This window comes from Lontra canadensis, unplaced genomic scaffold (assembly GCF_010015895.1).
Source record: "Lontra canadensis isolate GAN:19392208 unplaced genomic scaffold, GSC_riverotter_1.0 scaffold53, whole genome shotgun sequence".
In the NCBI taxonomy this organism is placed as follows: domain Eukaryota; kingdom Metazoa; phylum Chordata; class Mammalia; order Carnivora; family Mustelidae; genus Lontra; species Lontra canadensis.
Window position 1 is genome coordinate 1,425,660 of NW_022631047.1, and position 15,899 is coordinate 1,441,558.

Consider the following 15,899-nt stretch of genomic DNA (forward strand, 5'->3'; position numbering starts at 1 on the left):
AAAAAAAAAAAAAAAAAAAAAAAAAAAAAAATTAAAATTGTTCTTTGTAATCTTTAGACAAAATCCTCATACACATAGAAATTCCTAGAATTCACACACATACACGCCCCAATAGGACTTGTTGCTACAGAATAACCAGAAAGAGAATGAGGGAAAGGAAGCAGAACCACAACATTCTCAATGGGTTCACTTATTTTCTAAAAATAAGCAAGTTCTGCTCTGATAATGTAAAAATTGAAATTATTGGCTAAACAGGAATTTTTGTCTTTTTTGAACTTGTTCTGTAAACCTAGAAATTAAAAACACGATTATCGTTATGTTCCAGCACTACTCAAAAACAAACTCAAATGGCAGGAATTGTTTCCAAGCTCTGAAATTCCCAACCCTAAAGAGTAGCAGTTTCAAGTCCCTCCTATAAAAAGTTGCAGCCAACTGCTCATCAGCATTTTTACACAACTGTTAAACTTGACTAGTCATATTTCACTCTGGGATATTGGTATCAGATCCAAAGTAGGTTAACAGTTACGGATGGCAGTTTTCAAAGTCTAAATACCAGCAAATAACCAAGAGTAAAAGTTACTTCTCTAGGCATCTATCAACAGATCAAGACAAAACCAAAAACACCAGAAAACCAGATTTTTACATGCCTCTGAAGACAAGTCTACCCAAACTTCTGCTGGACTAATGAATCATTTATAATGTCAGTATGGTAATATGGCTAACAAACAAGTTATTATGAATACATCACACAATTATTTCTAGCTCATTTTCTTACCAAAATGGTGTTCTCAATGTGGTTAACATATTGGGTCTTTAACTGAAAATATTTGTTAACAGATAATTAAAACCTTAAACAGTTTTGGGGCACCTGGGTGGCTCAGTGGGTTAAAGCCTCTGCCTTCAGCTCAGATCATGATTCTAGGGTCCTGTGAGTGAGCCCTGCATCTGGCCCTCCGCTCAGCAGGGAGTCTTGCTTCCCTTCCTCTTTCTCTGCCTGCCTCTCTGAATGCTTGTGATCTCTGTCAAATAAATAAAATCTTAAAACAAACAAACAAACAAACAAACAAAAAAACCTTTAGTTTTAGCTTCATACATTTTCCAATTGAAGTGACCATATAGTCCTATGTTTAAAAAGTGCTCATAATAACCATCTGAACAATGAATACCAAAATACTATTTCCAACTAAGGGAACCAAGTTTCCTACAAAGAAATGGCTGACCTCAGTCTTGAGGTGGGAAATACAGATAAGGTTGGGACATCTTGTGCAAATGAAGCTATTAAAAACCACGAGGTCAGTCAAAACCACAGGAACAATAAGGGTGTCCCCCTGCTGGCCAATGATAATTCTAGCCCACCCTAAGGTGCTAGGGCGCCAATTCTCTACAAATTAGCAAGTTAAAGAATTACGCATTTTTCCCTCTTTTCATTTAATGAACCTTCATTCATGGTAACTGAAATAGGACCAGTTCATGAAGGAAACTTCTTTACAGAATTGCTTTCAGCTTTGGAGTGGAATAAAATGGAGGATGGGGGGGGTCACCATTTTGCAACCCTTAAATGGATTTGGCAGTGATCAACAATGGATGAAACCATAAAACATGATTAGACCACCAACTGATAAAGAACTTAGGATCCATCTGGGGCGCCTGGGTGGCTCAGTGGGTTAAAGCCTCTGCCTTCGGCTCAGGTCATGATCCCAGGGTCCTGGGATCAAGCCCCTTATCGGGCTCTCGGCTCTGCAGGGAGCCTGCTTCCTCCTCTCTCTCTCTGCCTGCTTGTGATCTCCGTCTGTCAAATAAAAAAATAAAATCTTAAAAAGAAAAAAAAAAAAAAAAAGAACTTAGGATCCATCTTAGAAAAGTGGGACAACCAGACATAAGCCTCCCAATCTGATGCAACATGATACACTCCAGAGTAAACTTAATGCCAGTCTACAAGGAACGGGAGAAAAAGAAACCACTTAAATGATACCACGAGGAAGTGAGAAATCCAGAATACTGTTAAATCAAGGCTATAAAGAGGAGGAGGAACTGCTCTAGATTAAAAGAAACCTGAAGAGAGGTGCCTGGGTGCCACAGTCGGTTAAGTGTCCAACTCTTGGCTTCAGCTCAGGTGGTGATCTCAGGGTTGGGAGATCCAGCCCAAGTTGGGCTCCCCACTCAGAAGGAGTCTGCTTAAGACCCTCTCTCAGTCTCCAACCCCCACCCTGCCCACTCTCTCAAATAAATAAAGCTTAGAAAAAGAAGAAAGAAATTTAAGTTATCAAATATGTACAGCTGGTAAACCTAGGCTATATCTCTATACCAACCTAAACATAATAAAGAGATTATTGAAACTGTGAAGATCTGAATATGGACAGGGTATTAGATAATATGAAAATCATTATTTTGTTAAGCATGAAAGGAATTGTTTTTATGGAAAAAAAAAAGTCCATTCAAGATGAAAACTTAAGTATATGGGGTTTACTTTAAGACTTCAGGGGAGGGATACCTGGGTAGCTCAGCAGGTTAAGTGCCTGCCTTCAGCTCAGGTCATAATCACAGGGTCCAGGGATGAAGCCCCGAACCCGGATCCCTGCTCAGTGGAGAGTCTGCTTCTCCCTCTGCTTGTGCTCTCTCAATGTCAAAGAAATAAAATATTTAAAACAATTAAATAAATGAGGGGCTCCTGGGTGGCTCAATGGGTTAAAGCCTCTGCCTTTAGCTCAGGTCATGATCTCAGGGTCCTGGGACCAAGCCCTGCATCAGCTCTCTGCTCAGCAGGAAGCCTGCTTCCCCCGCCCCCCCCCCCCCCGCCTGCTTGTGATCTGTCTGTCAAATAAATAAAATCTTTAAAAATAATAAAAAAAAATAATAATAAAATAAATGAGATTTGGGGGGGTACACTTGGGTAGCTCACTTGGTTAAGCCTCTTCCTTCAGCTCAGGTCGTGATCACCGGGATCCCAAGACCGAGCCCCGCTTCAGGCACTCTTGCTTCTCCTTCTCCCTCTGCCCCACCCCCACACCATGCTCGCTAATTTAAAAACAAAAAGTCTTGGGCGCCTGGGTGGCTCAGTGGGTTAAGCCTCTGCCTTCAGCTCAGGTCATGATCTCAGGGTCCTGGGATCGAGGCCCGCATCGGGCTCTCTGCTCAGCGGGGAGCCTGCTTTCTCCTCTCTCTATGCCTGCCTCTCTGCATACTTGTGATCTCTCTCTCTCTGTTTCAAATAAATAAATAAAATCTTAAAAAAAAAAAAAAGTCTTTTTAAGTAAATAAATAAATAAATGGCTTCAGCAGGGGGGTACCTGCTTGGCTCAGTCTGTTGAGTGTCTGACTTCAGGTCATGATCTTGGGATCCTGGATTGAGCCCTGTGTCAGGCTCTGCACTTCCTCTATCCTTTCCCCTGCTCGCCCCCCCATAGGTGAACTCTTTTAAATAAATAAATAAAAATAAAAGAATTCAAGAAAGGGAAAAGAGGGTAGACAAAGCAATGTGACAAAGGCCTGCTAAGCACTGAATCCAGATGACATGTAGATGGGGAATTATGTTCACCGTACTTTCTATTTTATTAAGTTTTTTTTTTTTTAAGATTGTATTTATTTATTTGACAGAGAGAGAGAGAGATCTTAACCCACTGAGCCACCCAGGCGTCCTTCACTGTACTTTTTAGAAAAGTTATTACATGATTCTGGCAGGGAATACTTTCTTCCTCTGGTGTAACTCAGTCCAATTTTTTGAAACTGTGTTATACTTGGTTAATGAAAAGATTTTATTCCTAATACATTTTACAAGTGGTATTTCGATAAACTCTGGTAAATGCTTATAGCCAAACTTAACATAATCTGAAGACTATGTTTACCTTGTAAAAGTTGCACATTAGGGGTCTATAGTAACAGAGAAGGAGCACACTAATAGTAACATGGTTATTACAATAGTTATATAAAAAAAAAAACACTAGCGTATTACCTCTTCGGTTTGTTCATATTGAGAACATTGGAACCACAGAATTTTTTCCCCTTTCTTCAAATCACATTATGTTATCTAGAGTCAGATCACTGTTATGGGCTGAACTGTATTCCCCACAAATTCATATTGAACTCCTAAACCTCCCAGACTTCAGAATGAGGCTGTATTTGAAGAGAGGATTTTTTTTTTTTTTTAAGATTTTGTTTATTGGGGGCACCTGTGTGGCTCAGTGGGTTAAGCCTCTGCTTTTGGCTCGGGTCATGATCTCAGGGTCCTGGGATGGAGCCCCACCATCAGGCTCTCTGCTCAGCAGGGAGCCTGCTTCCCTCTCTCTGCCTGTTGCTTGGCCTACTTGTGATTTCTCTCACTCTCGCTCTCTCTCTCTCTGTCAAATAAATAAATAAATAAATAAATAATCTTTTTAGAGAAAGATTTTATTTATTTATCTGACAGAGATCACAAATAGGCAGAGAGGCAGGCAGAGGGGAGAGGGGAAGCAGGCTCTCTGCTGAGCAGAGAGCCCGACGCAGGGCTCTATCCCAGGACCCTGGGATCGTGACCCAAAGCCGAAGTCAGAGGCTGTAACCCACTGAGCCACCCAGTCGCCCCTGAACAGAGGATCTTTAAAATTAAGTCATTTATTTTTTTAAAAAAGATTTTATTTATTTATTTGACAGGGAAAGAGAGAGATCACAAGTAAGCAGAGGCAGGTAGAGAGAGGGGGAAGCAGGCTCCCTGCTGAGGAGATAGCACAATGTGGGGCTCAGTCGTAGGACCCTGAGATCATGACCTGAGCCCAAGGTAGAGGCTTAACCCACTGAGCCACCCAGGCGCCCTAAATTAAAACAAAGTCTTAGGAAATGCCTGGGTGGCTTAGACAGTTAAACGTCTGCCTTTGGCTCAGGTCATGATCCCAGGATCCTGCGATCGGGTTCCACGTCAGGCTCCCTGCTCAGTGCAGAGTCTGCTTCTTCCTCTCTCTCTCTCTCCCCCCCGCTTGTGCTCTCCCTCTCAAATGAATAAATAAAATCTTAAAAAACAAAAAACACTAAGTCTTAGGGTGGGCCATAATTCAACATGACTGGTGTCCTTACAAAAGACTAGGACACGGAAGGAAGACCCTGTGAACACACAGGAGAGCACCACCTACAAGCCAAGGAGAAAGGCCTCAGAAGAAACCAACCCTACTGACAGCTTAATCTCAGAATACACCCTCCAGAATTGTGAGGAAATAAATTTCTACCGTTCAAGTCACCCCATCTCTGGTACTTTGTTATGGCAGCTCTAGCAACTGAATACAACCATTTTCCAAATAACAATATTAAATGATCCAAAACAGGGGTTGGTGGAGGAACCAAAAAATGGTTTTTATATTTTTAAAGAGTTCTAAAGGCAAGCATGTGGGGGCAGAGATATCTCTGACTTGCAAAGCTCAACGTTTATTAGGCAATCCTCATCTAAACCATCAAAAATACAAGAGATGACACTATACTTAACCCTAAACCAGTAATAAACTCATATATTCAGTCCTCTGGAAGACAAGTCAATTGTTTGGAATCCCACTTGTCTTCTATGAGGATCACAACATTTCTTTTTTCAATTAACCAAAAGAGGAGCGGGTTTAGCTTTAACTCTAGCTCTTAAATTTTTTCTTTTTTAATATTTTTGTTTATTTGACAGAGAGAGATCACAAGTAGGCAGAGAAGCAGGCAGAGAGAGAGAGGGAAGCAGGCTCCCCGCTGAGCAGAGCCCCAGTCACCCAGGCGCACCTCTAGCTCTTAATTATATTGGATTTATTTCTAGCCTTATACTAACATTGGCAAAATTCATAACCACTGTGCAAATCAGTTCACATCAACAGTAAATACCTAGAGATGTAAATGAATACTTCTCTTTTACCTCTACACAGGCTATGCCAATAATCCATTACTTAAAACAAGACAAAACAGAAAATCTGCCCCCCCCACCCCCGCAGTGGGACATTCTGTGCTCTTCCAACAAGCGCTTCCAAGCTCAACATTAGGGCCAGGGCAGTTCAAGAAACTGAATTTTGCAGAACCTAAAATTTTCTATAGTTTTGACTAAAACTTCTTAGTTTGTCTTGGGACACCTGGGTAGCTCAGTCGTTGAGCATCTGCCTTCGCCACTCGTCGTAATCCTGGGGTTCTGGGATGAGCTCCACATTGGGCTCCCTGCTTAGCGGGAAGCTTGCTTCTCCCTCTCTCATTCCCCCTGCTTGTGTTCCCTCTCTCGCTGTGTCTCTATCAAATAAATGAATGAACAAACAAATAAGTAGGGGCACCTGGGTGGCTCAATCACTGGGCATCTGCCTTCGGCTCAGGTCATGATCTCGGAGTCCTGGGATCGAGCCCCACATTAGGCTCTCTGCTTGGCGGGAAGCCTGCTTCTCCCTCTCCCACCCCCGCCACTTGTGTTCACTCTCTCACGGTCTATCAAATGAATAAAAAAAATCTTTAAAATAAATAAATAAATAAACTTCTTAGTTGTCTTAAAAAGACAAAATGGAAACCATTATTTGTTCCCAAATACCATTTTTAATAATCTAGAATCTGTCTTTTTTTTTTTTTTTAAGACTTTATTTACTTTAGAGAGACAACAGCAAGAGAGGGAACACCAGCAGGGAGAGCCGGAGAGGGAGAAACAGGCTTCCACCAAGCAGAAAGCCTGATGTGGGGCTTGATCCCAGGATTAGGACCTGAGCCGAAGGCAGACGCTTTATGACAGAGCCACCCAGGCACCCAAATCTGGTGAGTTTTTGGTTTTTGTTTTGTTTTTAATTTATTTGACAGAGATCACAAGTAGGCAGAGAGGCAGGCAGAGAGAGAGGAAGGAAAGCAGGCTCCCCGCTGAGCAGAGAGCCCTATTCGAGGCTCAATCCCAGGACCCTGGGATCATGACCTGAGCTGAAAGCAGAGGCTTTAACCCACTGAGCCACCCAGGGGCCCCAATCTGGTGAGTTTTAATTTCGATATGCAGAAAACTACAAACACCCTTCACTTTTAAAAAATGGATGTACAGGAGAAACCTGGGCGGCTCAGCTAGTTAATCATCTGGCTCAGGTCATGATCCCAGGGTCCTGGGAGCAGGGAGCCTCTCTCTCCCTGCTGCTCCCCCTCCTTGTGCTCTCTGTCAAACAAATAAAATGTCAAAAAAGAAAAGGAAAAAAAAGAAAGAAGAGAAGAAGCTCTTTGACATAGAAAAATGTACTGGAGAAAATAGCAGTAATGGTCATTTAAAAGAAAAATGCCCTACTTCTGTAGAAGTATTAAAGGCATTGAAAAGTGTTGACACATCAATATTAACAATAATCTTTATGATAAAATAGGCAAACATTTAAAAATATGTTTTATCTCTAACTCATGGCCTCATTCAAAAAATAATCAAACAGGAAAAAAGCAAAAGTAAGTGTTAATTTTGACTGAAAAAAACTAACTTCCTTAAAATTTTATAAGTTCTATTATTTTTTAAAAGTAATCTCTACACCGAACGTGGGGCTCAAACTCCTGGACCCTGAGATCAAGAGTCACACCCTTTTCCGACTACATCCCCAATTTCTTATAAGGACAGGATCAGTCTATCTAAAACATAACCAACAAAACTATTCCCAAAATAAAGGACTCACGAACAAGTCAAATGTACTCTGAAGATATATATGGATCTGGCAGTACTTCTTTTTCTGATTTCCCAAAATACAGCAAAACCTCAAATTAACAAAATATAAGATCAGGTTAATTTGTAAGATGGCTTTCATCAACTATCTTTCAACTACTGACCACTGATCTACTTTCTACAGGAGATATAGTAGAATTTGGCTGAAATGTGATACAGCAGAATATGGGACTCATAGTAAAAAACTCCTCTTAGGCCCAATTTTTACTATCAAGCACCTCATGTAGCCAAGCCTAGCAACTAAACATTAGAGTCTGAATGTTATTCAATAAACAGTATTTATTAAACATAGGGCTAGGAATTGTTCTGGGGATAGAGCAGTCAACGAAACAGACAAAGCTTCCATTCCAGTTAGATAAAATTTAGTCCAAAAATCTTCTAGGAAATATGGGGTAAAGGGATCAGATCCATTACTAACTACAGTTTATCTTTCTTAATGTGTAAATCAGTAATACAAACCAAGGTAACATTCTCAAGAGAAAAAACAAAAAAGGTAACATGCTATGGTTATCAGTACAGCTGAACTTTGAACAACATGTGAGTTAGGGGCGCCAACCCCCTACAAAGTTGAAAATCCAAGTGTAATTTATGACTCCCCTGAAACTTTAATAGCCTACTGTTGACCAGAGCCTCATTGATAATGTAAACAGTAGACTAACACACACTTCGTATATTATATGTTATACATTGTATTCTTATAATAAAACAAAAGAGAAGACAATGATACCAGAGTCCTAAGAAAAAAAAATACATTATGGGTTGCCTGGGTGGCTCAGAAAGTTAAGCATTAGACTCTATTTTAGCTCAGATCTTGATCTCAGGGCTCTGAGTTCAAGCCCCACACTGTGCTCCATGATGGACATGGAGCCTACTTAAAATAAAGGGAGGGGGCGGGTGGGTGGCTCAGTTGGTTGTCTGCCTTTGGTTCAGGTCATAATCCCAGGGTGCTGGGATTGAACCCTGCACTGGGCTCCCTGCTCAGCAGGGAGTCTGCTTATCCCACTCCCTCTGCCCTTCCCCTCCTACCTGCTTGTGCGCTCTAAAATAAATAAAATCTTAAGAAAAAATACATATACAGTACTGTATTTACTGGAAAAAATTCTGCCCAAGTGGACCCACACAGTTCAAACCAGTGTTATTCAAGGGTCAACTGTACTTAATGACCGTTTCCTTGTAAGTTTGTTCTTAATATAGCATGATTACTTGTCTGAATTAAAGGATCATTTTGAATTCTAAGATAAAACAATAGAAATGAGAAGACTAGCTTTTTATTAAAGCTTAATAATGGAGTAAATCTATTCTAGGTTTAGGAACAAACACATTTCTATTTAGTAGGAAGCTTCTTAAAGACTAGATTCACTAATCTTTTATACATCTCCCAATACCTTTAAACATCAAGAATGATTATAGAAGAAAACTCATTAAAACCAAGAAAAAATCAGGGCGCCTGGGTGGCTCAGTGGGTTGGGCCTCTGCCTTCCACTCGGGTCGTGGTCTCGGGGTCCTGGGATCGAGCCCCATGTCGGGCTCTCTGCTCAGCAGGGAGTCTGCTTCCCCCTCTTTTGCCGCCTGCCTCTCTCCCTACTTGTGCTCTGTGTCAAATAAATAAAAATCTTTAAAAAAAAAAATAGAAAAAATCAGCAGTAAGAGGCTATAAAATTCCGAATTACTGATTTTTTAGAAGTTTGTCAAATAGTCTATCATTTGTAGAAGAGAATCAAGACACAGGTAAATCTTTTTAAGTTTGTACTAAGTGAGGAATGATATGGAAACATGAAATTCTCGTATAAAAAGGGAAAAAGTAGTTCCACGTTCATAGACTGAGTAGTTTTTCCTTCATCAAAAGCCCGGTCTACAAATGTCTAAAACCACTCTCTTATATACACATATTCTTTCCTCAAACAAATCCCAAGATACGCTTCTCATACTTTCAGATCACTGCAGCTCAGTTGTGCTACCATGTAAAACTTTCTGGAAAGGTGATCTGAATACACATGCTAGTCCAGTGGTTTCCAAATTATGTGCTAAGGTGCATCAGGGAACCACGAGAAACTTAGAGGGTTACTGCAGGTATTTTAGATTTGAGAAAAATTTAGTGGTACTCAACCTCAGTCCAGACACCAGGTGGTGGGGTGCCTGGGTGGCTCAGTTCATTAAGCATTTGCCTTCAGCTCAGGTTATGATCCTAGGGTCCTTGTACTGAGACCTGCAGCATCTGACTCCCTGCTCAGCAGGGAGTCTGCTTTTCCCTCTCACCCTCCCTCCTGCTTGTGCTCTCAAGTAAAAAAAAAAAAATACTAAAAAAAAAAAAAAAAAAAAAAGATTGCAGGTAGTTCAGTTTCAAAGTAGACTATACCACATCCCTCTCCATTTACCTTCATTTTTGTGAGGATAGATTTTTGGTGGCTGTTTTGATTTTTTAAAAAAGTGTGGGGGAGCCATTAAAAAAAAATCAGTGGGGAAGAGAAATTGAGATAGATGTACCCAATCTGAATTAAAGATGTTAGAAGTTACAATGCCCAAAGGGTATACATAGTCCATCAGTAACTGTGGTTATAAAAGAAATGACATTTTTCTTTCAACTTTTGTGAATTAACTTTTCAAAGGCTGAAGGCTGTCTGGACAAATTTAAGTTTTTGGACCCAACTACATAATATACAGAGCTGCTACGTTACTCCTTTTGGCCAACATCACCACAAAAACAAAAACACAACCTACTAAGACCAAAAGGGGCAAGCCAAGAACATTCGTGAACCTGTGTGTCAGTTTCTTTATTTGGTAATTCCTACTCTAAAACATCTAAGTGAAAGCTGTTCTTAAAGATAGTATTCCTCCCAAAACTTAAGAGCCTTTCTTTCAACCTTCCTGTATTCCACCTTTGGCATATATCCTTGTAAATATCTCCAAAACAGATACAGTAACCTTTCTTCATACAAACAAGACTCAAACGAGGTCAATGTCTCACTGCCTCCATTACAAACAAATTTCAGCCTCTGGGCTCCATTACCGTATGTCAAGAAGAGGCACAGATTTTAACAGGAAAAAGCTTGATTAGATAATAAAACAGAACTACAGAAACATATTTATTTCTTTGGAAATAAGAGGATCACCTCAATTATGCTTCCTTTTTGTAAAGTGGAAAAAATAAGCCCTCTGTCAGAAATCCTGAGTTCTAATCCTATAGGACAGTTCCTTATACTAACTAGCGTTGTGTGAAAGAACTAGATCTTGGAACATAAATACATACAAAAAATTTTCAAAACACCTCTCTGTAACTTAGATCCTTCCAGTACACAAAGATAATTAAAATGCTGAGCTGGAAAGGGCCGTGACAAACACTTTTTAGCAATACAGAATGACAACCTGTAAAGATCAACTACTGTACAGAAAATGTACAACAGCACATTATGGCTTTGGAATACAATATACGGAAGGACAAACTGCTGCTCAAGGTTAAAGTAATTGGTATATTCCTAAAAAACCAGAAGTTCAAAGGTGACCTAGGGAAGCAAAGTAGTGAGCCTCAAATTTAAGATCATTGCCAATCTACACAGTAGATAATAAAAAGTTTACTACAACACATACTGTACTTCTGCAGCAAAATACACTAGGTTCAATAATTTCCAATTTAGCAACTCAGATATTTTAAGAATTTAAGAGCTATACTGATTCTAAACAGTCCACATTGCAAGGGTATTTTTTTCCTGAAAAGCGACAATCACTACTACCCAAGACCCCCTTTTGAAACAAAACACAATTAAACATGGGTATATTATTTAACAGTATATACTTGCTTGCACTGAACTGATTTGTCACTTCCAGTTTCAACTGCTTTCTAGTTAAAGCCTAACTAAACACAGAAAAAGAAGAAAATCCAGTTGCCAGGTTACACTGGTTAAGAAAGCAACAATGAACAAAGCCATCAGCAGTTATTCTTCCTTAACCTACAAAAATCAACCATACGCCATATGATCACTATTAGAATTTCCTTTTGGAGACTAAAGACCAATTTTATTTTGGGGACTCAATTCTACAAAACCGAGTGATAGCAAAAAGATTTCAACCACTACTAGAGATAGAGTACGTTTCTGGAGAGTTTATTAACTCAAGTACAACCCAACCCAAAGAATGACTTCAAATAGCTTAAAACTAAATAAAACAGGGGCTCCTGGATGGCTCAGTCAGAAGAGAATGGGACTCTTGATCTCCAGGTCATGAGTTCAAGCCCCACATTGGGTGTAGAGATTACTAAAAACAAAAAGCCAACAGAAACTTAAAAATAAAAGTACAAACAAAAAAGAAAACTTTTCCTTAAAAAACAAAATAGAACTTTTCCGTTTGTATCTATTGTCAATGAGTCTAAATCAGAATCAGAACTAACTACAATAGATTAAAAAAACAATAAACAAACAAGGCAAACTAGCACCCTCCCCCCACAAGGAGAGGTCCTAAAATCCTACCCTTCTCCAAAAAGGGTGAGAGATGGAGTTTTTATGCAAACTATTAGACAAAACTTTAAAAACCTCATTCAAAGAAACATATCTAGAACACCTCTACTGAAGAACATCCAAATGAGAAAAAACACACTGTAAAACCCTTAAAATATCCGAATATGAGTATCTCTCTCCTCCTTAAAATAAGTTTTATGGCAGGCTCAGTTGAAGAGCATGCAACTCTTCATCTCCAGCTTATGAGTCGAAGCCCCATGCTGGGGACAGAGATTACTTAAACATAAATTTAAATTAATAGCATGAGGTGCCTGGGTGGCTCAGTGGGTTAAAGCCTCTGCTTTCGGCTCAGGTCATGATCCCAGAGTTCTGGGATCGAGCCCCGCATCGGGCTCTCTGCTCAGCGGGGAGCCTACTTCCTCCTCTCTCTCTGCCTGCTTCTCTGCCTACTTGTGATCTGTGTCAAATAAATAAATAAAATCTTAAAAAAAAATTAATAGCAAACATCCACAAAATGAACCCTATTTTGCCAGATTCTTCCGGGGACTGGATGACCCACTCAAGATTTTTTTCAATTCAAATAACCGCTTCATAATATTTATCTTGTAAACTTGAATTCAAGTCATTAGTTCAAGAAGATCCCCTAAATAATTTGCAAGATGGCATTTATTTGTAAGAAGGGATTTATCTGGCCTCTTCAAAACACACACACTTCATAGCATTCTTGTAAGTTTAGAATTGATTTTTGGAATATTATTATGCTTTTCATCTGAGTTTTTAATCTATTTATCTAAGGTCTCTTATCTCTTTATTTCATGTGACCTCCCAAAAGTGTTTTTCAAGTCAAGCTTGGTAATTCTTACAGAAAAGATTATTTTGTTTGGCTACATTAGTCTATTAACAGTTGGTAGCTTCTCAGAGAATTTATTTTCTCCTCATGGAGTTTCAAAGTACAAAAGGCATTTTAAAACTGACAATTCTGCTACATTATTTGGAACAGAGATTTCAAAGGGAAAAGAGAAAGCTACCTTATATAAAGTGTTTTGTTAGATACCACGGGGGTGTGGGATCCTTCCAAAATTCTAATATATCCCTTTTATACAGTATTCCTGGGTTCTTGAGGCCTGCTCTCCATCACCAACTAGCTGTATTGTATCCAAAACTTATCCATTTAGACGTCTAACCCAATATACTCACCAACAGTATCATTATTTTATTAAGCGAACCTTTGAGAGTAGGTTACTTTTCAGAGGAATTGAAATTGTTACCCTTCATTTAGTCTCCCTATGTAACTTTGAGGAAGCAGTTAGTATCCAAAAAAACTATAAAACCAACAGTTCTCCTATCTAGAAGAACAGAACTTTTCCTGAGAAGAATATAATGGAGGTGGGAATGCCAGACTTCTATTCGTTTAAAAAAATCACGTTTTTTAGTTTACCATGATCAACTAAAATTGTTAAAACAAACAAAAACCCCAAAAACCTGTCACCTCAGTGTAAACAAATTTAAGCTCTCAAAGACAAGGCAACTACGTACCTATTTCACCCTTCATTAAAAAAGGGTAATGAAACCTCACCTTAAGTTTAATGTAAAGCACAGAAAATGCCCCGAGTATCTTTCGACTCGACACGTGCTACCTGCTCAATACTAACTCCTCGCGGCCAGGGACATGGTTCAGTTTGGGTAACCTTCGCTCCCATCAAAAGATTGGCGTTAGGAGGAGGCCTGGAAAGACCCATACCCAAGAAATCACGACCCCGTAGAGATGGTGACGGTACGACCTCCCTGCAGTTGCCTAGCAGTACCTGTCGCTCACGGCACAAGGCCGCGTGGTCCTCTACGAGGAGAACTACCAGCCTTTGGGAGCACCCACCACAGGTGAATTTGGCCCAGGGCCTGGTCCCAACACCACGGAGGGGTAGAATCAGACCACCCAAAAAGCCAAGTGGCTATCCAAGAGGGTCCACGCCTCCAGGGCGCCCGCTTGGCAAAAAAAAAAAAACAAAAACACAAAAAAACCCAAAAACCTCACAGGAGAGGAAGGCCTAAGGCTAAGTTACGGAGTTGGGAGTAACCCAGTCTGGGAAATGAGGAAAAGTAGGATTTCTGCCTCGGGGAAGCCGAGGGACGGTTCCAAGGTGGGGAAAGAAGACATCTGGAGGAAAAATGTCCTCCACCCGCCAACGGTAACCGGAACAAGGATACTGAACCTCCCACAAGAAAAGAACGACTGCCGCCACCGGAGAGAGAAAGCCGAAGGGGCCGCAAGCGGGGGAGGGGAGAGGGCAGCTTCCCGGCAGCCCCCTGCGCGGCCTCGGCCTCTCTCCGGGACGACCTTCCCTCGGCCGGGTGTCGCACTCACATCGTGAACGGGGCAGGGGGACGGGCGAGCGGGTGGGCGGGCCTCTCCGGCGGCAGCTGCTGGGCTGTCGGCTCTTCTCCGGTGGCGACTCGGCGTTTTCTTCCCGGTCGCGGCCTCTTCTCGCTTCCCTCAGGCGACGGCGGGTTCGACCTGGGTCCCCAGAATGCACTGCGCGGAAAGAGCGGCTCCTCCGGTCGGAGAGAAGAGGAAAGTGTAGGAAAAGGGGCGCGAGGACGGAGAATGAACGTGCGTGCGTGCGAGCGAGCGAGGGGTGGTGAGGCCGGGCGGCGGCTGGTGACGCAGCAAAATGCCCGGGCCCTGCCGCCGCGCGTGCGCACTCTTTGTTTTCGGGCTCCAGCGCGGTTTTCTAGAGATATCTACGGAAAGGGCGGGGCCTCCCAGCTCCTTCGCGATCCTTCCCGGGCGCTAGCCCCGCCCTGCGTCGGCTCCCTCGGGTCTGACTCGTTCCCGCCTCTCCTCCCGCGCTCCCCCCTCGCGTTAGAAAATCGTTGGCCGTCTAACCGTCTGGCCACGCGCGTCGGGCCATCTCCCGGAGAAACGGCTGTGTTGACCCAGGAAGAAGGCTGAGGCAGAGGGACGCAGAGTCGGGAGGCTTGAAAAGTGAAACGGCTTGGTTGCTCTTGAGGGAGTAAACCAGTCTACTGAGGAAACATTCTCCCGCAAAAACATGAGAAAAGCCTGTGCTGGTGATAAGTTTGCGGAAAAAGGCTAACTTCAGAATCAAGGGCCTGGGTGCACCCGGCCATTGTTCTGAAGGTTGGAGACCCTCTCCACAAGCAGCGGAAATTTGAGGTCTTTGGTTGAGGAGGAATGTTTGCCATTTGGGACGGGCGTTTGGTCCTGCTTTGAGATAATTACTGCTGTAGGTGAGACAGGGAGGTTATTTAAGTGGAGAGTCCAGGTTTTTGAGGATGGAGAGACCAGGACACGCATCTGTTGGAGAAGTTTCCTCAGCTGTTTTCAACCATTATCTCTGGAACTGCCGCTTTGTCCCTTGGACTTGGTTGGGCTCTAATGAGGAATAGTAACCAAGAGAATGAAAACAGTACTGACTACCCTAGAAGGCCGCTTAACAGCGGAGGGAGGGACACATACACCAGGGCGCCGCTAGTTGGAACACAAAGGAAGCTGAAGTGTTCTCATTTTGCAAAGTGTTGGCTAAATATTAACATTAAGGACTTAGTGGTCTATGCTGACCAAGGCAGGTATTAGGAACTACAGACACTGGATACTGAGCTCAAATCTTCGTTTGAAAGGGGTGTTAAATCCCACCTTTCAAATACTATGATTTTAAGGAGCCCACTGCCTGTTGGAGAACACAAAATACACAAGTCAAGGTAGAGTGCTATAACGGAAATACAGAAAGCAATAGGAGCATAAAACGAGAGGTCGATATTGACTGGATAAGGACAGGCCCTGTTAAGAAAAA

At 41.7% G+C, this 15,899-nt stretch overlaps 1 protein-coding gene across 1 annotated transcript in view; it reads right to left on the reverse strand.

Annotated features, from left to right (window-relative positions):
- Positions 1-15,291, reverse strand: part of PTGES3 (prostaglandin E synthase 3) — a 23,570-nt gene extending 8,279 nt beyond the window's left edge. The window contains 6 exon segments of the mRNA XM_032874501.1: positions 14,450-14,713; positions 14,715-14,872; positions 14,874-14,954; positions 14,956-15,056; positions 15,059-15,269; positions 15,271-15,291. Of these exon segments, the coding sequence (XP_032730392.1) occupies positions 14,450-14,713; positions 14,715-14,872; positions 14,874-14,954; positions 14,956-15,056; positions 15,059-15,269; positions 15,271-15,291 (836 nt within the window).
- Positions 15,292-15,899: the final 608 nt, after the last annotated feature.